General features: G+C 40.2%; 1 protein-coding gene across 2 annotated transcripts in view; it reads left to right on the plus strand.

Moving 5' to 3' along the window:
• The first annotated feature begins 21,535 nt into the window (after nucleotides 1-21,535).
• GATB (glutamyl-tRNA amidotransferase subunit B) overlaps nucleotides 21,536-24,826 on the plus strand; it is a 79,817-nt gene continuing 76,526 nt past the window's right edge. For both annotated transcript variants that reach the window (XM_079770891.1, XM_079770892.1), the window contains exons 1-2: nucleotides 21,536-21,728; nucleotides 23,906-24,056. In XM_079770891.1, coding sequence (XP_079627017.1) covers nucleotides 21,553-21,728; nucleotides 23,906-24,056 — 327 coding nt within the window. In that variant the 5' untranslated portion in view covers nucleotides 21,536-21,552. The remainder of the gene's footprint in view (nucleotides 21,729-23,905; nucleotides 24,057-24,826) is intronic.

Here is a 24,826-nt window from a genome sequence, read left to right on the forward strand (position 1 = left end):
ACAGACAGACATGGGCAGAACAAGGACAATGAGGCAGAAAGTGCCAGCAATGGGCAGAACTGGAAAAACAACCCCAATGACACCTTGATTTGGGGACTTCTAGTCTCCAGAACTATTCAAGAATAAATTTCGGTTGTTTTAAACCACCCCATTTGTGGTGATTTTTACAGCAGCCCAGGGAAACTAGCATAAGTACCATGTGAGGAGTGAGTGCTTCAATAGAGCACTCACAGTACTGGGAAGTACAGTGGAGGAAGCAAAGACCCCCGTGCAGAAAGCAGGAGGCTCTGGCTGGCAGAGTGAGGCAGAAGTGGTTGGAGGCAGCAGCTGCATGGAAGATGTTAGCTCATCCAGAATAATGTAGGAGACTGAGAAAAGTCACTCCCCTGTCCTCAGAAACTGTTCAGTGGCTCTAAGAGGAAACCAAGTGGATCAATATGGAACCTAATCTTAAAGAGTAGGGCAAGAAGCTTTCCAATTGTATAGATAGAGGAAGTGAGGAATCCATGACAAAGCTTGAAACAGGAGACAGAACGATGATTCTCCAAGTGTGTCTGAGTTGCTTTGGGCCCTAAGTAAAGGGTCCCTAGGAAATGAGGCATCAGGGAGCAATGAAAATTCACAATCTGTAGATGCAGTACTGCTGGTCACTGATGTTGTGGAACAAAAGGGAGTGAAATGTTGCTCAGTCTGTTTCTCAATGAGATATGATCACCTTTATTATTACTTCTTCCAAGTTGACACTTTATCTACCAAGCTAATATTTCATGAGAGGCTTTCTTAGTTGAAATGGGTTCCTATCTTCTTCTACCAGATTCCATAAATATATGGATACCTCAGAGAATGTGTGTTTGGAATTCCAAGGGGTTTTCTAGGTAAAATCTACTCTGCCATCTTTCAAAACAAATGAGTTTGGTTGCACAAATACGTTCATGCCACACCATTTCTAAAAGAAATGCATTTTAAGCTCCATAGATCATATTTGAGTTTGCATTCCAATATTCTATGTCATTGTAAATCACATAAACAGGAGAGGTGAAAAAGCTTGGGCTATTGTTTCACATTGCAGGAAATGCTATTTTGTTCTAATTCTGGTTTAATTGAAATTATTTACAAAGGTAAATACATTTACCTTGAAGGAAAATGTTTTAAGATTTAGGTAGGAAGAAACACATATCAGACTAGTATTGAGCAAGATCTTTGGCAAGTCTTGCAGAAAAAAAAAAATGTTAATGTTCTATTTTTCAGAGATTGGTTATCCAAGTCTGTTTTCTTTCTCCTACATTGACTGATCAAAGTCAGGGAGAGAAGCTGAGTGAGTATGGAGCTTCCCCTGTCCTAACCAGAATTCACTTTTAGTATATTTTCATTCCCAGGTCCTATCCAGTCCTCACTTCTGGTATATTTGCATTGTAAGCTTTACCTCTATTTCTTTCAGAAAGAGCTATTTTATGCGACATAATGTAAAATCTCAGCACCCAGTTAGCAACATTCTCCTCTTCAGAGGGGTAAGGCCAGCTCTGCAAATCCAGGAATAAGTGATACAAAAAGAAAGAGGCAAAACAGAAATTTTACATGCAATTAAGGACCCAATGTTCAAATGCCTGGTTTTGATTAACATGTACCCTTGTCCTAATGCTAATTCATTTGTTCATTTATTGGATTTCAAAACTGCACCCTATGCCCTCCAGCCTCGGCAAACAAAGACATAATTTAAAATACGATGACACAAATGTGCTATTTATTACTGTGTAAAAGAGCCATTATTACAGTGACTTATTTTTTTTTCTTCAGGAAACCAGTTCTTTTCAAGTTATTTACCATGCTGTCAATTATTACCATCATTAATAATGATAATGATAATCACTGAGAAGTAGCAATGTGTTGAGGGCTAAATGGAGCACAAGAGCTAGGCATGGACCCAACCTAGTGGAACAACGGCGATTTTGTTTCACCCCAGATTTCACAGAGGGAGGATGGCAGATAGCAGAAAAGTCTTCACACACTGTGCCCTCCTCATGTTTCCAGATTCAAAGCTCCCCTTTTGCAATTCCCTATGGATATAGACAATGTGGATTCACTGTTGCCCTTCTATGCATGACCTGGCACATGTGCACCCCAATTCTTGCAGCTCTTCGGGCTGGCACCAATTGCCAGATTCCCCCCAGCGGAGAGGGACTGGATGTTACAGTACCACTGGATGTACTACTAGTGGAATCTGTTATCAAGTCACAAGACAACATGCCAGCCTGGCACTGTTCTGCAAACTGGAAGTGCATGGGGGAAACACAGACACCCTGTCTGACGATGAATAGCTAAGCTGTGAAACCAAATGACTGGGCACCCACTAGAAATTAGCCTGTCAAAAACAACTGCACCATAGGAGATGAAGCATCATGTGTTTGTGTGTCTGTCTGTCTGTCTATCTATTTGTATGCATGTGCTTCCTTTGCCTTCAAAAATGCATGTGGAAGTATATAAGGAGAGTAAATAATAACCCACATTCTTGGTAAGTATCTTGCTTGGTTTAATGTGTTCTGATAACATTATGAATATAAATCTAAGTGAAACATTAAGGGCAAGAGTAGAAATTGGATAATAGCTCTTTTCTACAGAGTAATCTCTTTGGAATAATTTATTCTCACTATTTTGCAGGGATGCCTCGAATGAAATATGTAATTTATTTTTATCATATTATGGAATTTGACTTAATACCAACTTAAAGGTACACCCATCCGCACAAATGTCAATGCTTTTCATTCTGAGATGCTGCAGCTTAATTTTAACCATGACGGATATAGCTATGGGAGAAAAATAGCAGCCCTTCTTATTTTCCTTCTGCCCCCTCCTCGGCTCAGCCATCTGCCGAACAAGGATCAGAAAGGAAACCAGGGAATGCTGGGGAGAGAAGCGCTGGCGGAATGTACCCTGGTTGGCGGCATTTCTGTGTCATGGCCCCATTTTCTGCTTATCCCATTTCTTGGCCACCTGGGGACTATTCACAGAGGGTCAGACAGAAGTGGATCTCCATGAAAACACACACACTCCTACAACATAAGCTTTCCTGAAAGTGACACGTGAAGATATTTTAACAAGAAGAAAAGTGAATGCTCATCCTCTTGGCACTAATTTCTACTCAGTCATTCAGTTCTCAACACCTTTCTTTTCAAGGTAGTGGATAGAGACACTAAAACTCTGCACATATATACAAACACTGCATGTGGACACAGAATGCATGTGTACACCCTAAAGGTTAACTTCTGCCCTTGGAAAAACATACGTTATTCTGAGACCCAAATACAGGCCTGGCTTTTGTGGAATTATCTTGGCAGGAGTTACCTGTGTGGGTCAAAGGGTGAAATTTGGTCTAGGCTAATTGAATTTGTTTTCCTTTTATCATGTAGACAGTAGAGTAGTATTTCCCAATACCTTTATCATGTTTTTAAGAAAGAATTCTTCTTACATACACTTATAAGTTAAAAGTGCTGTGGGGTAAGGGCTTCATTGTGAATAGCTGCCCATTTCTGCTTCACTGGGAGCGATAGACCAATATCAGATTATTTCTGACAGACATGTTTTCCTTCAATCTTTAAAAGAGGGAGAAGGTAGAAGGAATATTTAGCTTTTTTATTTACGTGACCTGAGATTTGTGCCTTTAAACTCCCAATTACAGAGCACGGATTTGCTGCTGAACCTTCGGTGAGTCTATCAGTCAAAAGCCTGCGTGGTTTCGTGGCATGTCACCTCCAGCCTCTGATTAGCCAGTTGCAGGCCACACGAAAACACTTGAGCAAGGCTGCTGCTTGTCTCATTTTGGAGGACTAGATCATTACAGTTTAGTAACCTAGATACATCTTTTCAGTCTATACTTCTTCCCTCTGCACACATCTGTTGCCCAGAGAAGGCACTCAGGGCCAAATCACACTCTACATTTTCCTTGTGGGAAAACGCAAAAGAAATAAATAATTGAACTGATGGAATTTAAGAAGGGTTATTGCATCCACTTTCTGAAATTACCTTGTTCATTCTCATTCATAGATTGTCTCCTCCTCTAAAATGTAAGCTCCATGAGAGATCACAGACCTCCCCTGCCTTGAAAACTGCTGTATCTCCAGATCATTGCTCAGAGCTCAACAAGTATTTGTTGAATGGATAATTCATTCATTCATCCATGCCTCAATTATTACAGGTAAGAAAAATAAGTCCCCTTCCTGGGAGAGGTTCATAGTCTTTTAGAGGAGACACAAACATTAAACCGCTACAGGGTAAGACATAAGACTAGGGGAGCACAGCAAACACTAGATATTGCCGTTAAAAATATAAGTTACATATTATCTTCATGTATCATAAATATGGGATGATGCACACACAGACATATTTGCTATATTATCCCCCACACTAGTTAGTTATTCATTTAACAAATATTCATTGAGCACTTGGGCAATGCTGCCATGCTTATATTTGGAACCATGCCAGAGTCTGAAGCTGGCAGTCCCAGGGTAGAGGCAACTCAGAGTCAAAGGCAAGCCGGGGTAAAGTCAGGGCTGGTGAGTGTCTTGGGAGGTCTCTACAGTCAATCTAGTCATTGGTTCAGGTAGGCAACGCGTACTGGAATATTTGAAGTCAGGTGGGTAAAGTTCAATAAGTTCTGTAAGTTCTCAGTTCTTGCATTAAATGGAAAGGCCATGATATTTGAGCTTTTCAGGGATGCTCATGAATCAGGTAGGAGAGAATTCAACCTTCTTCCCTTGTTGTTTCCCAATTTAGGGCTTCTACTTTTCAGGATAGTATCAGGACTTGGCCCAGAGCCCTTACATGAGGATTTCTTCAAATGTTATTACCCCTGGCTTAAGGACATAGGGGACCTGGGACACAAGGCTGGAGGCCCTTTAGATAATTAGCCACCTGGTACCAGGACAAGTTGTCTCTATTTATTTATTATGCGCAAATTTATTAGCACAGAAATTAAATTACATCTGTGACTTCGGACTCTGAATGATGACCCAATGCATGATTGAAACAGTTGCTTTGTTGCTTGGTAGTTAATAACAATAATAACAGCAGCTAATATTTATTGAGCAGTGATATGTGCCAGGGCTTCATTGTATACATTTTCTATTGACTAACCTATTTATTATTCATAAACACCCTATATCAAGCATGTCAAACTCAAAGGCTAACATGGACCAAATAAACAAGGTTTAAGTTTATGTGGGCCACAAAAAAACAAAAGCTTCAATTTTCATAGAAACGTAGGTTTATTTGGATAGAGACATACTGAATACAGAGGGCTGAAATAAATGAGTAATCATTAACATAAAATAACAGAATATTTTAATAAAAATTAATATTTTTTTCTTGAACATTAACTTACCAGACACTGAATAACTGCACAAATTAATAACCGTAATGCAAATAAACCTATTTTTCTTGTTCTCCAAAAGCAAAATATTTCCTGTTGTGCACACCAAACAAGTCAGTCCAAGACTAATGACATGTCAATCGACTGCTAAAATATTCACTGCTAGTATTAGTGGAGAGAAATGGTGTGCCTGCGCGTAAGGCGCATAAGGGAAATGAATGCAACACTATTATAGTAATCAGTCATTAGTGAATGTTGTAGTTTGTTATTAATAACTAGAGGCCCGGTGCATGAATTCATGCATGGGTGGGGTCCCTCTGGGTGGCCTGCAGGGATCGGGCCGAAACCCTCAGTCCAACTCCGCCTGCAGCTCCTACCTGCCACTCCTGCTCATCCCGGCCCCACTGTGCCTGCTGTGGGCTCATGCCCAATCAGTCCCAATTGGGAGAGGCTTGCGCTGCCGCAGCAGTGCTCACCAGCCATGAGCCCTGCATTTGGCGCCTTCCCAAGGGGAATGGCCTGCGGGATCGGGCTGAAACCGGCTCTCCTACATCCCCTGAGGGGTCCCGGATTGAGAGAGGGTGCAGGCCAGGCTGAGGGACCCCACCAGTGCACGATCGGGGCCAGTGAGGGACCGCGGGAGGTCTCTAGGGGTGTCCAGCCCATCTTGCTCAGTCCCAATCAATTGGCCGGACCCCAGCAGCAAGCTAACCTACTGGTTGGAGCATCTGTCCCCTGGTGGTCAGTGCACGTCATAGCGAGTGGTTGAGCGGCCTTAGCATATCATTAGCATATTACGCTTTGATTGGTTGTCTAATTGTTGTGCCATTCGGTCTATTTGCATATTACCCTTTTATTATATAGGATTATGTATAATGGGATATTGTAAAAATTAAGTTACAAAATTTTTATTAAAACACTAGAGGCCCAGTGCATGATTGAATCATGCACGTGTAGGGTCCCCTACACGCTTTCGCTTTTCGCGGTGGAGCTGGGTGTCTGTCCGCTGGTGCACCAGGCCTTTCAGAAGCCTCCGGCTCAGCGGAGGCTTCTGAAAGGCCTGGTGCCGGAGCAGACAGGCACCCAGCTCCCCCACTTTTGATGGTCCGCGGCCGCTGAGGGGGGCTACCCTGCTGTTGAGAGGTGCAGGGGGCAGGACTCCCGCCCCTTGCGCCTCTCAACGGCTTCTGAGGGGGGCCGCAGACAGCTGGTTACCCTGCCGTTGAGAGGCGCAGCTGGGTGTCCGCGGCAGGCCCCCTGAGAGGCCGCAGATCTGGCCGTTGAGAGGCACAGGGGGCGGGAGTCCCGCCCCCTGCGCCTCTCAACAGCAGGGTAGCCCCCTCAGTGGCAGCGGATCCGTGCCTCTCAATGGCCGGATAGGCCACCCCGAGTCCCGCCCCCCAGCCTCCCGCCACCCAATCGTGGGCGTAGCAGAGTGATGGTAATTTACATGTTACTCTATTATTAGATAGGATTTCTTACATACTGTTATATTGGCTGGGCCGCAAAAATATTCGTTGTGGGCTGCATGCAGCATGCAGGCCGAGAGTTTGACATGCTTGCCCTATATAGTAGCTACTGTTACCATCCCATTACAGATGAGGAAACAGGCCCAGAGAGGTTGAATAATTTGTCCCAAATCACAAAACTCATACTAGTAAATCACAAAACTCGTGCTAGTAAATGGTTGAATAATTTGTCCCAAATCACAAAACTCATACTAGTAAATGGTAGATAACCTGGCCCCAGAGGCAGCAAACCCTTAACCACTGTTAATTGCTGTCATTTATTGAATACCAGCTATGTTCCAGGGGCTTTATTTTTATTTCTGTGAGTCTGTGTCTCACAGCAACACTACAAGGTAGGCATTTTCCACATTTTGAATGGCCCAATAAGTTCTGAAATCAGGGTGTGATTATAATTCTGTCTGTCTGTCTCAGAGGCCTCTGCTCCATCCACTGCCCCGAGCTTTCTCCATGACCTTCCTTTCTGCTCAACTTGAGCAGTATCTTACCTCGTTCTTGCTTTTTCTATTCTTGCTTTATTTCATTTTTCCTTGTCAAAAATAGCAACAAGTTCTAGCTGAGGGTTTATTAGGACATTCTGTGTTCCTTTCTGAGAGTTATAATCTTTCACATTCACATACTACTATATATCTTTCCAATAGTGTTCCTTTACATGCTCTCATTTGATCATCACAACAACCATGAGCTATAAAAGATATTATTGTCCTTCATTTCTGGAGTGAAATGAAGGAGAATAATATAGGAGAGAGTGAATAACATGCCCAAGGGGCTTGCACCCGGTCCTGCTCTGCTTTTGTTGACTTACTTTTGTTTCTACTTTGTGTAAACAACATCCTGAAACAAAGGTCGAGAAGTAGGAGAATCAGACCAAAAAAGTGAAATCTGGTTTTCATCTTAAAGAATATTGTTTTTCTTAGGAGCTATGACAGAAATGGCATTACCTACCATTTTCCCCTTTTTTCTTGGTAATAGAATCCCAATTTAGAAGAGCATATGCCTTTTAAGATTAAGAACAAAGAAAAATGTACATTCTCATGACTTCTATTCGAACTTGTCCCAGAAGTTCTAGTTAGTAAATAATGCAAGAAAAAATGCATCTGGATTTAAAAGTAAAACTGATTTTATTTGCATACAACATAATTATTAATGTAGAAAATCTATTGAAATCTACAAAAAAGCTAATAAGTGATTTTCAGTAAGATTGTTTTCTGAATATAAAGATGAATGCTAGAGGAAACAGATAAAAGAGTGGAAAATAATAAGCAAAAAATCAGTTGTTTTTCTATGTACTAGTGACAATCAGAAATTAAAAATTTAAAATAATACTATTTATAATAGCATCAAAAATCTAATGTACTTAGGCATAAATCTGACAAAATTATGCCATACATGTACACTGAAAACTAACATTGCTGAGAGAAATCAAAGAAGAGCTAAATAAGACTCAATATTGTTAACATATCAGCTTTCCTCAAATTAATCTATAGATTCAATGAAATTTCAATCAAAATACCAGCAATTATTTTTGTAGAAACTGACAAACTGATTCTAAAATTTATATGAAATCAGATAGAACCTCGAATAGCCAAACAACTTTGAAAAAGAAGAACAAAATTGGACAACACTAACCAATTTCAAGATTTATTATAAAGCTATAATAATCAACACAGTGTTGTACTGGAGTAAACACAGACATAGAAATAAACAGAACAAAGTGGAGAGTCCAGTAATAGAAATACATATACATGAACAACTGATTGTTTTTATAATGTTGCAAAGGCAACACAGTAGAGAAATGGTAGTCTTTTCCATCAATGGTGCTGGAATAATTGAATATCCACTTTTAAAAAGAGGAATTTTATCCATAACTTGAACCATTAAAAAAATAACTTAGAATGTATCGTAAACCTAAATGTAAAGCCTAAAACAATAACATGTCCAGAGGAAAATATTTGAGAAAATGTTTGTGACAGGTTTCAGATTCATAATTCTGGAGTTCCTCTGCTATAATCCAAAAACCCTTTTGCACACAGAGGGTGACAGTTGGCTTTCATTGCATCGTCCTGAAAGGGCAGGGTTGTGAGCAACCCATGCAGTTATAATATCTCTGCCTCTGATCCAGGAACCTCATGTGTGCTCTCAGGAATAAAAGATCAGAGGCCAAGTTCTACCCCATTCTGGTAGCTCCATCACTCTCAGATGTCTGACATCTCAAATTCAATGTGTCCCAAGCTGCACTTAATATCCTGTCCCACACACCAGCTTATTCTTCAATGGAGGCAACATCTCTGCTTAGTCACCAAGGCCAGAAACCTGGCAATCACCAAACATGTGTGACAGTACAGGGGAGGCAAGATTCATGTGTAATTTCAATGTCGGTAGCCGGAATCACTGAGAGTGGTTTATTATTAACAGAAAAACGTTCAGGAAAGGAACACTGCATTCAGGAAGGAAGATGCTGAGCTTGTGGACATGTTGATTTCAAGGTGTTGGCAGGGCATCCAGGTGGAGATTTCCAACAGTCAGTTGGAAATGACACTGTACATGACAGATTGCTGGTCTCGGTTACAGAAATGAAAGCTCAAGAGCTTTTCTGAAAAGTTGAAGCTGTGGTTTGACAGGAATCATACTGTTTCTAAGAGTGGAAACACTCAGGAGCATTCAGCTGTGGAGAACAGACCATAGGGAGGAAGAGAGAGAGGAGAACATTGAGGAGGCGTGGCATTTGGAGTGTGCTTTCTGGCCAGTTAAAGGACTGGCAGCACAAGTCGAAATTTATGTGCTACAGAGTTCTTGGATATATGACTTATTTCCTCTCCTCTGCCTGGCAAAACCTCTTCCCTCTCTTTCCTGCTCCCTCTCTTACCCTGTTTGTTCTAGTCTGGGAGTGGCTGCATGGGGAAGGCCACATGCAGAACGGGGGCCCGGCTGCCCTGCATTAGGACAGTAAGGAACAGGTTAGCAGGACTAGTTCTAAGGCTCTGACTGCCCTTGGTGATTTGTGCTGTGGCGTTAGCTGACAGCCTGCCTGAGACAGAAGCTGAAGGGATGTGTGTCCTGCATGTCTGGAATGGATTCCTCTGGCTCTGTAAGATGTGACACTGCATAATGGCCATGAAGAAGCAATTTTGATCCTGTGACTATCTTGGCAAAAGTTCCAGAAAGACATATGGACCTAATCTTTGGGACATTTGTAGAAGACCTTCCCTTAGGGATTGTCTCCGTAGACTTTCTTTCCCTTCTAAGTCGTATGGCTCTCACCTTAGCTTTATTCTGTTTTTACTTAGGAGATAAAAAGCTAAATTTTATTCAATTTGAAGAACTAAAAATATTAATGTAAGAGCAAGTCATCATTATGACACATATCAATTTCTCACCTCTGAGGCAGGGCACAGAGCCGGGCTCTGGATATTAACCCAGCCCGAGTTAGGGGAAGAGGTCTGGGTGGATCTCGGTACACACTGTGAAGATAGGAGTTTTCACCATCCTGGGATCTAGCATCTTCATCTATAAACTTACAAAGAGGTGACCTAAACAAAAGAGTCTTCCTAGGAATGATAATTTGCTTAAATATTATTCTGTGACAAACTGTTTTTTGTGTGTGTTTTTTTTCATGAATTTGAGGCATTGCTTATTTCTCATTGGGACAGATTCTAATCTATGTACATTTTTTATTTAAAAATAGTTGAGATAGCACAATAAATCCAGCTAAGTTTCCCCTAAATTTCTGTGTATATTTAGGAAGTAACTACTTATTCAATTTAAACTTCAGTTATGACCTTTATTTAATCCTGATCCTTGTTTCTTCCCTTGAAGAGTCTGACTAATGTGATAATTAAAAACAAAACAAACAAAAAAAAACCTCAGAAAATACCAAAGCCCAGGCCCCAGTCCATGGAAATTGACTGTGCTTTGCCCCTAAAGTTATGCTTTAAAACTAGCTCCCAGGAGAATGCCAGTTAAGAGGTCTGCCAGGAGCCAATCTCTATTCATTTACCAGTGTTTTCTGAATCCTCTTTGAGAAAATTGTTTGGAGTTGTACTATGGGAAACGGAGAAAGTGACTGAAACTATGGAGATAGATGGAGGTTTCCTGGAGTATGAGGTCTTCTTTGCTTGGACCTAAATTTTCCCCCTAAGGAAGCTCTCAGAATCGCCTTGCTAAAAAATTGCTTGGCTGATGGCCACCTTAAAGAAACAGGTTTTTTAAATTTCAGTGGTCACTACACGATCAAGGACTAAGCAAATGACTGTTCTTTACACCTTGACTAATTGAAATAAGTAATTACACACTCTTCTGTGTTCATACACATTACAGTTATAGATGAAGTCTGTCTTACAGAACCTGATTATATACTCAGAGAATTACAGATCCTGAAAATGCTCACAAGGTCATCTGATCCAGCCTCTAGGCTATTGGAGGGTAACTTGCAAGGGTGCAGGAGCACTAGCAGGCTATCAGGACCTTAGATTATATTGGGGGCATGAGCAAAACTCCTTGCACATGTCTGAGATTCAATGGAGGGATTGTTGAGCACGTTGATTGCTTTCTTCACATGGCTGGAAACAAGATTGCTGATAGGTCCTAGTTTTACCCAGTTGGAAAAGCTTCTTTTCTTAGTTCTGGTACAAATACATAAACCAAAAAAGGGTTCTAATTGATCTTATGTGGGTCAAATAGTCCGTCCCCCCCGCCCCCCGCCAGGACCCAATAAGCCATGGCTCTGTGTGTGTGTGTGTGTGTGTGTGTGTGTGTGTGTGTGCGTGTAGAGCAGGTCCAACTTCATGGGCATACACCTGTGCTGTCACACAGAGACCAATGCTTCGAAGGATGGCATACTTGGCTTAATGCTCTGCTGTGGCCATCTAGAAGTTCTTAAAACATTTTGAACAAGGGATTCTGCAGTTTAATTTTGCACTGGATCCCCTAAACTATGGAGCCAGCCCTGGCATGGAGTCCTAACTCCACTTGGCAGTCACGTGGATGGAGTGGATGGGAAGGGTAAATAATTCCCAGAAGCAGTGGGTAGATGGTGGCCAGTATGGCTAGCCTACTTTTGAGAATGGAAGGGACATGATACATAAAAGATATGGTTCTTATCCTCAAAAATATCAGTCTAATAGGACAGAGTCTCTTTCCAAACGTTTGTCGCAAATATCCAAATGAATATATTTATCTTGAATGCAAATGGGGACATCCAAAAACTATAGGGAAATGGAAGTTCCTCAAGAAATTAAAAATAGCATATGATCCAGCCCTCTTACTTCTGGGTATATCTGACAAAGAAGAACAACCCCAAGATCATTACCTTGAAAATATCTGTACTCACATGTGCATTGCAGCATTATTCACAATAGCTATGACATGGAATCAACCAAGTGCCCACTGATGGATTAATGGATAAAGAAAATGTAGTATATATATAAAATGGAATGTTATTCAGCCTTTAAAACAAGAAAATCCTGTGATCTATGACAATACAGATGAATCTTGAGGGCATTATGCTAAGTAAAATAAGCCACTCAGAGAAAGACAAGCACCGCATGGTACCACTTAACCCTTTGTACTCGCTTGCTTTTTTCTCGATTCCTTTATTCTACTCGGGATTTAATTTTTTAAATACCCCAGATTTTACAAAGCGCGGCAGTAGAATAAAAAACGAGTTTCTTTTCATACAAACTTACTTATTTGGATTTTTTAATATTTCAAATTATTGATACATTCAAAGAGTAATTTTAATCTCGACATCCGAGTGCAAAGGTTAAATGTGGAATCTAAATTTTTTTTTTTTTAAAAAAAGCAAAACTCATAAAAACAGAGAGTAAAAAAGTGATTGCCAGGGGCTAGGGAGTGGGGGAAGGAGGGAGAGGTTGGTAAAAGTGTACAAACTTTCAGTTATAAAATAAATAAATCTGAGAATCTAATGTAGAAACATAGGTGATAACACCCTATTGTATTATTGAAATTGGCTACGAGAATAGAACTTAAATGTTCTTCCCTGCCCTCCCCAAAAGAGGTAATGGGTGTGTTAATTAAAGTGATGGTGTGATTTTTTACAATGCATACATATATCAAATCGTCATGTTGTTCACTTTAAATATCTTACAATCTACTCGTTAATTACACATCGATGAAGCTGAAAATGTTTTTTAAAAAGAAAAGAAAAATATAGTAAGAACATCCACCTTTGCTTCAACATCACAATAACTAGTTTTCATAAAATGATTAGCTAGTCTATGATCACAAATGGAATTAAGAGTCTCCTGTCCATTCTAGCGGCAGTGACTTGTTCCCTCCACGAGTATCCATAAAGAACAGGATAGAGGAAGCCCTGGAAGGGTGTCTGAAGCCTAGTAAGGACTAGTGAATGGATGGAGAACAGACAGAAGGAAGCTGAGCGAAGGAGAAAGGGAAGGAACAACTGGGCAGGAGGGAGGGGAGTTGGCAATGCTCTGTTTCTCAAGCTAGTCAGGTTCTCCGGGAAGATGGTGGGCGGAAACCATAAAAATAAAGGGTAAGCCATATCTAGAGCAATGAATTTTATGAAATGTTAATTGGGTTTACTCTCAGAACTCTTCTTTTTATTATTATGTTTAACACCAAACACTAAAAAATTAATCAGGAAATTCCATCTGGCCAACCATTTTAATTTATGAAATTCCTTTTGCTTCGGACGATTAAAAGCAGTCCTCTGAGTAAACTGAGCATTCTAAAAGAGCCCCAAACAGCCCTGAACAAAGACTCTAGAGTATCATTTTCTTTTATATTGTAACATCTTTGAGTCACTTGCAATCTATAACTAAACTCACATTTTATAGAAATGATTCTACAAAAAGCAGCATCACACTAGAATTCAACACAGAAGGCTATTTTTTTTAATTTCTTTATTGATTAAGGTATCACATATTTGTCCTCATGCCCCCATTCCCATCCCACACCCCTCCCCACACATGCTCCCACCCCCCTGTTGTCCCCAACCGCTGGTTCAGAAGGCTATTTTTTAAGTGTTTTGATTTTTTAAAATTAATTATAGACCCCAGATAACTCAGGAGTTAGTTATATCTTGGCTTACTGTAAGTTTTATGTTGCTCAATAACTCTTTAAACCAATTCTTCTACATCTGTGCTTTATGTTGAATGTAAGTCAATGTTAATTGAAGATTTTTTTATTATGGTTGCCCTGTTCTGTCGTAGGGAAAATAAAATCACTAATATTCTGAAATCAGCAAAAAATGTTGTTTACCTTTAAAATACACACTTGAGCTTGGCTAGCATGGCTCAGTGGTTGAGTGTCAACCTATGAACCAGGAGGTCACGATTCAATTCCCAGTCAGGGTTGCTCAGGTTGCGGGCTCAATCCCCAGTGTGGGGCATGGAGGAGGCAGCCGATCACAGATTCTCTCTCATCATTGATGTTTCTATCTCTCTCTCCCGCTTCCTCTCTGAAATCAATTTTTTAAAAGCTTTAAAAAATAAAAGTAAATAAAATAAAAATACACATTTGGTCTTTGGATTTTTGTGGTTTCTCTAAGTGTAATGTAAGAAGTTATCTGACACCAAAACGAATCTTTGAAACAAAAGCCCTCCATTTAAAAGCATATAAAAAAGAAAAGCAAGGGAATTTGGGGGCAGATGTTTACCTTGAAAGAAAAGCATGTTCAACTATAAATCTATGAAAAAAATAAAATTATGAAAATGTCAGGCCTATATATATTTGTTCAATTGAACTTATTAGTTGATTTTATACCAGGGGATAACAGAGAAGAGTTCTTGATGTAGATAAGACTTATGTGAGACCACATACCTGGGGAATATTATAGTTTTTATCTTATATCAAAAGGCACAGGTAGTATAATGTAGAAGTACTATCAGGCAATGTGAGGCCTCAGAAAGTAAATGTTAACTGCTCTTTCAAGAGTATGTGGTTTAAAAATATAGGAAGTGAAGTGATCCTTTCTGCCTCTACCTTAATTAACAAAGATTACATTCTATGTCTTACCTGGCTTTTGCTATGGAAAATAATCTTTGGGTGGCTGTCTCCTAAGCATCCCCTTGAAAAGGAGCAGACTTTAGCTATAGACAGAACTGGAGGCAGAGCAGGACCTCAGACACGTGAGCCTTATAACAGAAACGAATTAATTTCCCGTGATTTGGCCTGTCCCGCCACATTACATTCCAGAGAGAGTAAAAATGACCACTTCCAAGCCTGCTGTTTCTTGACAACTGAAAATAAGTAATAGCATTTTTTGAAAAAAGAAAGAGTAAACACAACATTTGAGTCATAGAAATCCAACAAAACACACACCTACTCAGTTATATTTTTGCAACTCCATGGACAACAACTATTCACTTACACAGTGAGAGCACAGTTCATATGATCCATTGCCCCACAGAACCAATGCAAAGGGATATTATCACTTTGAAGTTAAGTAACACCTTAGATCTCTGTTGGGTAAAGAGAACACAAGGGCATAAGGATAAGTCTAGTTGACATTTCCAGAAGGAGATAATAAACAATGTAGACCGATGGCAAAATATTTTTGGTCTTCCTTGGGGAAGTGAGCTACAGTAAACAGAATTTCTATAAGGGAGGTTGTTACACAGCAGCTAATGTCCTCTTGTCATAGATCCCAAGAGAAAGGCCCCAGGCATCTAAATTGGTTGCTGGTCTAGAAAACTAAGCAAGACAAATATTTTCTTTCCTAAACTCAAGATTCTTCATGTTGACATCTACTAAGGACACTAAACTGAGAGATTGTGAAATGTCAAACTGACCCTCATAAATTGTGAGAACATTTCATCAGATGATGTGAATTTTGGTGTGGCAAACAAAACATATTGCATTTACTTAATGAATCTATACAAAATTTTAAGAGTCATGGGTTCTGAATCACTGCAAAATGTTTCCCACTGATACCAATGTACTGTGGCAAAAAATGGTAACAGCTTTACAGAATGAACACAGATAGGATATTAGGCTAGATGGGCTCTGATTTGCTAGGGTGGCATTTTATGTAATTTTGCTTTTGTCTTTTGAAAAACACGGTATTCAGTCCCACTCTTAACATCATTTCTTTTCATTTTTATTACATGTGAGAGAAGTGAAAATACCTTTTAGTAGCAAAGCTGGTCTAAGTGTAAAATCAACATCAACTTGAAATCACTGTTGGGTCAAGTTATCAAATCTTATTGAATTAGAATCTAGAATCAGACTCCAAGGAGACATGAATAATGTCTGTGCTGGTCTTTCCCTCTAAAATGAGTATTCATGAGTCACTGGGAACTTTTTTCTGTCTCTCTCTTTGCATTTATCTCAGGAGTTGTAACGTTTAATTGCTAATGTGTTTGAATTGAGCTGCTTGATTTTTAATGCAACCTGGCACCTCTTTATGGAAAAATTTCCTCTCAATAGCCATACGTTAAATGGTAGTGAGCCCTGAAGGCTCTGCCACCCATGAGATTTCAGCCTTTATTGCTTTGTGCAGCCCATCCATTCTTGGTTCAAGGGCAGATCCCAGTTCAGAAACTCATAGGTAAGGACATGGATTACCTGGCACGATGTGTAAGATACACCTTTCTGTTCTCTCTGGACCACCTGGTGGATTCTGATATACTGTCCCCTCACTTATCAAGTAGGAGTTCATTTTTCATTCAGTGTGGGAAAGGTGTCATCAAAGCCCATGGTTCTTGGTGGCCTAGTTCTTTAATATCAGACTTTTTGCTCCTCAAAATCTTTAAACTTAAAACCAACAGAACCATCTGACATACAAAAACAGCATCTAAAAGCTCTCGATCATTATTTGTGTACTATTCTGAAATAAGATCCTGCTTAGAAGTGTGTCTGTGTGTGTGTGTGTGTGTGTGTGTGTGTGTGTGTGTGTGTTAAAAGCTCCTTAACTTTCAAAGCCAAATCCCCAATTCCCTAACACAAAGGTTAGAGCTTCTTAGTGCATAGCAAGGATCTGACCACATGCTAAACATAGCTTACAGAGACACAAAGCTTAACATGTTCTGGGACTCACTTCTTTTGACTGAGGAGTACCTTCTTTCAAATAAGTGGTGAGTCACAGGGATGTGTAGAAGTAGAACTTATTTCTTACTCATAATTCTGGTTTGCTTCCAGGACTATGCAGATTTCTAGAAAAGAAAGGGTCCGGGAAAACAGCAAACCATTCCTTGAGACCAGACCGAAGAAGCTAAGACGTGGAGAGATTACAGTTTATGGGCTGGGCAAACCGAAAGGCAGCAATGCACTGGCCTATCTCCCCCAGATGGCACTTCATCTCTACAAAGACTTTGGACAGGGCTGTCCTATTCCTTGCCCTGGAAAGGAAGAAAAAGTTATAGATTTCTTTGCCTCAAAGCAATCTTCTAGAGAAAGGAATTGTTCCCTCCACATCAGTATTTTATCAGAATCAAGACTTAATGGTTAAATAAAAGGAAATGAATCCTGTTCTCTCGGCTGCCCGGCATGCACCTATTCCCTGTCTTTCTTCTTCCCATAATGGCACTTAACTTGGTCTTAAAATGTGGCTTTTCTAAAAAGGAACTTTATGTTTTCAGAAAACAGGACTTTTTCCAAAATAGGACTTCCTCTAGTACCACTTCTTCCTGTGTGAAAATTTTTGCTGTCACTTTTTCTCGTATGTACATCACCTTAGGTGAGGTTTTTTTCCCTCCTTTTTTAAAGAGAATTTATACTGACCCAGCTACCCTCACTCCCTCCCTACATGTCATAAAATGTCAAGACAGCAGGCTGGGTGCTACAGCTATAAAACAGAAAGAAACTACCAGTCCCACAGAGGGACCAAACTCATAATTGTGTTAAGAAATACTACGATGGCCCTAGCTGGTTTGGCTCAATGGATAGAGTGTCGGCCTGTGGACTGATGAGTCCCGGGTTTGATTCCGGTCAAGGGCACATGCCCAAGTTGTGCTCGATCTCCAGTAGGGGGCGTGCAGGAGGCAGCTGATCAATGATTCCCTCTCATCATTGATGTTTCTATCTATCCTTCCCTCTCCCTTCCTCTCTGAAGTCAATAAAAATATATATATATTTTAAAGAAATACTATGACAAGCGTTCACATCCAGCTCTGTTAGACTGCAAAGGGCATTCTGTTTATTAGTCTGCTAACCATCTTTAAAGCCTTTGTTGTCACAGGACAAAAATAGTTTATTAAAGAATAGGTTAATTTTAAGATTCAAAGTTGTATATAAGTAGATTTTTAGAGACACTGCCATGTCATATTATTAAAATAAATAATAGGAATTATCTTTTAATTTTACTTGAAATTTTAATGTTTGTATTAAAATTGTTTACTTCATTTAAAAAAAAAAAAGGAAACTTAGAACCACTTATATCATTCCTTCACATTGTACTAGGTTACTGAGGATATTATAAGCCCTAGAATCCCATGTTTTCGCACCATACCCCCATTCCCAAACCAGTGAAAGGATGAGAAAGAAAGTGATGACAATTAAACACAACGTAGATTTGGGGGCAAATGATTTGTGTTCAGAAATCAATGTGTTCCTTTAGATACCTGGGGATTTTAAGTCAAACACAGAGAGGGAAGCCAATGCGTTCCAACTCTGATATTCAAAGGCTCTCTGAAGAATACTAAATAAAACCAAGCATAGTGTTTTAGATATACTTTCTTACTACTTTAGGTATACTTTATAAGTAACAACTTGAAATTCAGCTCTGGTTTACATCTCTTTTTTTAAAAAAAAACAACTTGTTCTAAATTTATTTGTACGATGTCGATTACATGAATAAAATAAAAGCTGAGAAACTCTCCCTAAGAAAATGTTTTTTGCTCGAAACCCTGTCCTGCTACCTCTTCGAGCTTCTTGAAAATGAAAATCTCTGTGTCTTCCAGATGACAGCTACCTTTTTGGTGGAACCAAAATAGCTCTCTCGGGTAGAAAGCTGTCTGTCAGTAAGAGTTCTGACAGATATCTGATTTGGCATGCAGAGGAAGGCAAGAAATGGTCCCATGGTAGGAGGTTCAGTGGCAGCACCTGATGAGCTAAGGAGCAAGAGAAGAGGGATGCTTAGAAAACAGTGCACTCCTAGACACTAGATCAAGCACGAGGAAACCAGTGGGCATTTCGGGAAATGACAGGTAATCTAGAGGGGAGAATAGAGCCATTAGCTCTCCTGGGATTTTGAAAAGGCTGTGCAATATGCAATGAACGGGAAGGTTTCCATTTGTAAAAGGAATCAAATCCACTTTCATGCATAGAATTTTCTCTCCCTCTAGTGGTGGGGTGGTAGTCTTTGAAGTGATATGCTATCACTGCATAAGATGTTTCCATTATAGCGCATTTTGCCCATAAAATTAGGACTTTCATCAGGTGTGCTGCTATCTCTTACAGGGTTTTTCAAAAACATCCCAGCTCTTCTTGTTAGGGAGTGACTTGCCTCCTAAGCATGCTGATCAGCAATGGTAAGGTAGCAAGGTGCTCCCTTTCCTTTTGGCTGAAGGATGCCCATGCTCACTTCTGAGATACAGGGTTTTCTCTCCTCTTGCAGGCCTATCAGAGGTGGAACTCTCCTGACCCCAAGTCTGGGCCAGAAAGACCTGAGGAGCTACATGAGAAAGAGAAACCAAGCTATCCTAGAGTAAAGGTGGGAAATATAGAAACTCAGAGGAGAGAAACGATTGAAGTGTCTAAAGAGTGATCTGAACACGATAGGAGAACAATAATTAGAGATAAACTTCGGAACAAATCTCTAACTGTACTCTGCAGTCTCTGTCATTTCTCTTGTTTTCTTTTTTGATCATGTGAAAATACTTCTGGTGTAGCAATTTAGATCAATGATATATTAAAAGTAAATAATAAAATGGATAGAAAAAGTAAATAATGACAATTTTAAGGAGAGTAACTGAAATTGGCTACAGAAATGAATTAAATTGCATATCATATTTGTATCGGAGTATTAATGGGGATAGTTGTAGGTAATAGTTGTCTAATTAATAGATTACTTATTGATCAATAGCTGAAAATCTATCAGTGTGAAGTGAAGAATGCAGACTATGTGGCTTTTTCCCTTTTCCATATTCAATTAGGCATCAAAGATGCCTACTTCACTTCTCCTCCTGTAAGTCTCTAAGGCAACCAAACTCATATTTTTCTGCAAATCCTCTTCTCTTCTAGTTCCCTTATGTCAGTGACTAGCTCTATCACTCATCCAGTTGTACAAGCCAGAAATCTAGGAGTTAGCCTTCCACCATCATATCCAACCCATCACCAAATCCTTCACTCATACTTTCTAAAGCTGTCTCACATAGGTCAATTTCTCTTTGCCTCCACCACAACACTATTTCATCACCTCCCTCCTAAAAAGAGGACATCCATGCCATCCTTTGTCAAATGCATTATCCACACTGCCCCCCTTCATTCAACAAATATTTGTGAGGGGCCTATTTTGTATTTTGGTAATACTGTGTTGAATAAGACAAATTCTCCATAAACATCAGATCGTCATAAGTACTATGTGGAGAATTAAAATAGGGAGACACAATAGAGAATGGCCGAATGACTAATCTAAGTTGTGTGTACAAATGCAGGAAATCAATGATAGTTTCAACAAGGGGTATGAGTTTCCAAGCAGGAAAAATAAAGGAAGTCTGCTGGAATGATGGCATCTGCTATCAAGGCTTCCTCTCATATAAGACTTGATATGAGACTGTTTTTGAATACTGGCCAAGAACATAAAGGAGAATACAGGCATACCCCGGAGACATTGCAGGTTTAGTTCCAGACCACCATAATAAAGCAAGTATAGGCACACCTCAGAAATATTTTGGGTTTGGGTTCCAGACCACCATAATAAAGTACAGTATTTCAGTGAGCCATCATCTTTTTGCTCTTGGAGGGTCTTGAGTTCCATTTTATATTTTTAAAAAAAGCAACACCTGTGAAATGCAGTGGAGCAAAGTGCAATAAAACGAGTTATGCCTGTAAGTTAAAATGCTCTAGAAGGCTCAACCTAGGTCTGTTTGTCTCCAAGCAACTCTGCTTAAATATTAACACTTTTCACCTGCATCAAAGTATCCGGTTTTTGTTAACTTTTCTGTATGTCTTCCCTCCCAAGATGTAAGCTCCATGAGCATACTGTCTTGTTCACTGCTTCATCCCCAGTGCCTAAGGAGTGTGCCTGGTATTGAGTAGACTCGCAAATAAGTATTTGTTGCATTAATGCACAAATTGGTGTGTGAAGTGGGACAGTAGACAGAGAAATTAATAGAGCGGGTTTGGGGGTTCAGGAAGTCTTCGAGATAGGTCAAGGTCATTGACTTCAATTCGAAACGTTAACTGTGGTATAAAATCCCAGCCACTTTTCTCAGCCTTGGATCCTCCTCACCACCTGCTCTCACTCAAACTCTTAACACAGGCTCCCAGTCGCAAACCTCTCCAACTCCCCGCTAGGAGGAGTCACCCCTTCTGACCCGGAAACCCTCACTCGCTCTCCTCGATTTCTCTTTCCCTCCCCTCCCCGCCAGGGTGCCGGCAGCCTTCGATTCGCAGTGCTCGCCGGGAACAGAAGTCTTCCTGTTGGAGCCTATAGAGTTTTACACGTTTCCCAGAACTACACTTCCCAGAGACCCTCGCGGCAGAGGGCGGCTGCGTCGACCGACGGACGGCTGAGGGGCAATGGCGGCGCCCGTGCTGCGCTGGTGCTGTCCTGCAAGGCGTTGGATTTTAGCCAACATTGACCGCGGTCCTCGCCACGGAAGAGGGGCTCCGACTGGGTCCAGGTCCAGCGGGAAAAGGGGACAGAGCTCAGTGGCTCAGCAGCCCCTCGTCACGGCCCAGAAGCCGAGGAAAGGGTATACGATTTCATACCATACTGCCCAGTCCTGTGTGAGGTTGCAACTGCGGGACTGGGAAGATGGTGGCCACTCAGCTCAGCAGTCAGTTTGGACATTCTGTTGAGTGGGAGGGCGTTGGGCTGTAACTTGCAGCCTTGAAAGCACAGAATGTGTCCTCTGTGAGCCCCGCCTCCGCACAGAAACCGCTCTCCTCGAATAGATATACGGTGTATTGGGGGGGGAATTCGCATGTGTGAAGTCGCAGGTGTTAAGTTGAAAGCTTCACAGACAGAAGAGGGGATTCAGTCACCTTCCTAATCGTCCCAGCAGTGGGGTCTGTGACGCTAGAAGCGGGATCTTATTTAGCTGACATTTAGCATTACTATGGGCCAGCAGACTTCTCAAGGTGGAAAGGGAGGCTTTACCTATAAGCGCTGGATAGTGGTGGCTTCATGTCTGTAGTCAGGAAGCACCACCTTCTGCGGAGGCCTTTCATGGTGAACATGTGTGTCTAGACCAGTGATGGGCAACCTTTTGAGCTTGGTGTGTCAAACTTCGCCAAAAAACTGAGCATAACTCGGGTAGTGTGTCACTTTGAGGAAAAAAACTAACTCCAAGATTCTAGTCGCAAATGTTTCATCCTCAGGAGCAGCAAATGTTTCATCCTCGGCATGCGGCCGCGTGTCATCAGAAATGGCTATGCGTGTCAGTGCTGACACGCGTGTCATAGGTTCGCCATCACTGGTCTAGACACAAGAGGATGCAGCCAATACGAGAAAGCTTCGCTCTGGTTGTGTAGAGAGCTTTGCTTATTTTGCTAGATATCCCCTGAACGGCTGTTAATTCTTTACTACATAAGACTTAAAACAGTTTCTTTTTAAATACGTAAATATAAGGCACATGGCTAATATTCTGTTAACCCTATGAGATAGTTAGGTTGGCATTACTTGTGCTTCTCAGTTGGAGGAACAGAGGGGAAAGTGTCCAGAAGATTGATTTCTGTACTTTTCATAAGTTAGATCACCTCACTGCGAATGGAAAGTATTTTTTCTCTCTCTCTCACATAACGAAACTGAAAAAGTACTTTGAATAATGTTTTAGGGAAATGCAGAATTTCTAACGAAGTCTTCATTTAATTCCTCTCAATTATAGGCGATGCTTCCAAACTGTAAAAAGAAGGAATTAATCTCACAATATTGTAGATATAGAACTTCATATGTTGGAATGATTGAAACAAAATCTAAAACATGTAAACAAAAATCTAGATAATATAGAAAATTGCTTGGGAAAAAAGCAGGATAGGAACAGACAAAGTATGAGAAGAGTATGGTGAATAGACTATCTGCAAATCGGGTTTCAGAGGGACACTTATAAGAACCTGGAGAGACCTGTTTATGGGACATTCAAAGATCCAACAGAGGGGGGTGGTCAGATAAGAGAAATTATAGCTTTTAACAGCTTCTTAGATTTTATAGCCATCAAACATAAGCAACTAAGCAAAAGAACTTGAACCTACATCTGGGTAACTGAAAGTGATTTGGGGACAAAAAAAAACAAAAAACAAAAAACCCCAAATCTGATGGTTTAATGTTTTCCTGTGCACAAAATTTCCAGGAGTATTATTTAGTAGTGATCGATTACATCCATGTCACTGATAATTTTACTTGTGAGCCATTGTTATAAAAAGGAATTGAAAACATAAACAGAATTTCTCTTTTTAAATAATGAGATGTGCAGCTATTTATTTACCATTATTTCTCTAGTAGTAGAATCCTGACGTTAACTCTAAAAATGTGTACAAGGTCAGCTTTCTTCATTTGCTGAGTGATTAATTCATAAAGGACAGTTAATTTAGAAAAGGCTGCTTTTCACTGAAGTCAGCCAAGCAGACACTACCTGATACCCATTTCTAAATTAAGATGTCAAATTGTTCCTTTCTCTGTGGCCTACTGTTTGTACAGTGAACTCTCTGCCACGTTGTAAATGAATTTTATTTTGCTGGTCTTGTAGGTGTTTATCATGAATTGCTTTTGATTTAATCACTAATACAAGATGATACATTTTTAAATGTAAGGAAATAAAATGTTAATAAGTTAAAAACAAATAGGAAATTAACATTTGTGGCTTAGGCTCATAGAAATTTATTTATGGTGACAGATCTAACTATTGCTTAACCATTGTATCTTTCTCTTTAGTGAACACCAGTGGGCAGCCGTGGTGGGTTTGGAAATTCATGCCCAGATTTCCTCCAACTCGAAACTCTTCTCTGGATCTCAAGTCCACTTTGCAGCACCTCCAAATTCTTTAGTATCTTTTTTTGATGCATCTCTGCCTGGAACTTTGCCGGTAAGATTTTTATTTAATCCTCTTTACATTAGAAAGTGTTTATGTTTTATTGAACATAGATCATGATTTCTTTGTTTTAATATCTTGGCACAGCTCTTAGGAAATATTTGCTTAGGGAACTTTGGATGAAATAGGATGGACTAAATGTTTTCTAAAGACCCATCTCTATAAATTTTTTTAAGTCTAAATAGCATGTTTATTCATCCATTTATTCACTCATTTCACATGCATTTTAGAATGTCTACTAAATACCAGACACTGCTATAAACTGGAAAATAAAGATGAGCAATGATCCTTGCTTTTGAGTTCAAAGACTATTTGGGGAAGTGTGTTTTATAAACAAGTAGAGTACTGTGTGATTACTCCTGGGAGGGTAATAGGCAGAGCATGGGACAGGTAATCAGTAAGAGAAGGACTATTATGAGAAATTGGAGTAGGGTATAGTTGGTTAAGAAAGGGTATTGGAAGAGGTGGTATCTGAGAGGCCAGGTAAGAGTTAGGCAGATAAATGAAGGAAGAGGACTTCATGCCAGGGGTCTTGATCCAGCATCTAGAAGGGTTTTAGGAATCTGGAGAAGGTGCTGTGTGTAAATTAATCAAGAGTCCAGAGACGAAACATAATTTTGGAAGGCTTATGGGGGGCCAGAGAAGACTTAGCTAAAGGAACCAAGTTCTTCTGTCTCTCTGGACCCCTTGCTTTTTATTAACACAAATTGTCCTAAAGCAAGGTAGATATACATATCAAAGGCCAGGGTTTAGTACACAGAATC

Source organism: Cnephaeus nilssonii, assembly GCF_951640355.1.
Source record: "Cnephaeus nilssonii genome assembly, chromosome: 5".
In the NCBI taxonomy this organism is placed as follows: domain Eukaryota; kingdom Metazoa; phylum Chordata; class Mammalia; order Chiroptera; family Vespertilionidae; genus Cnephaeus; species Cnephaeus nilssonii.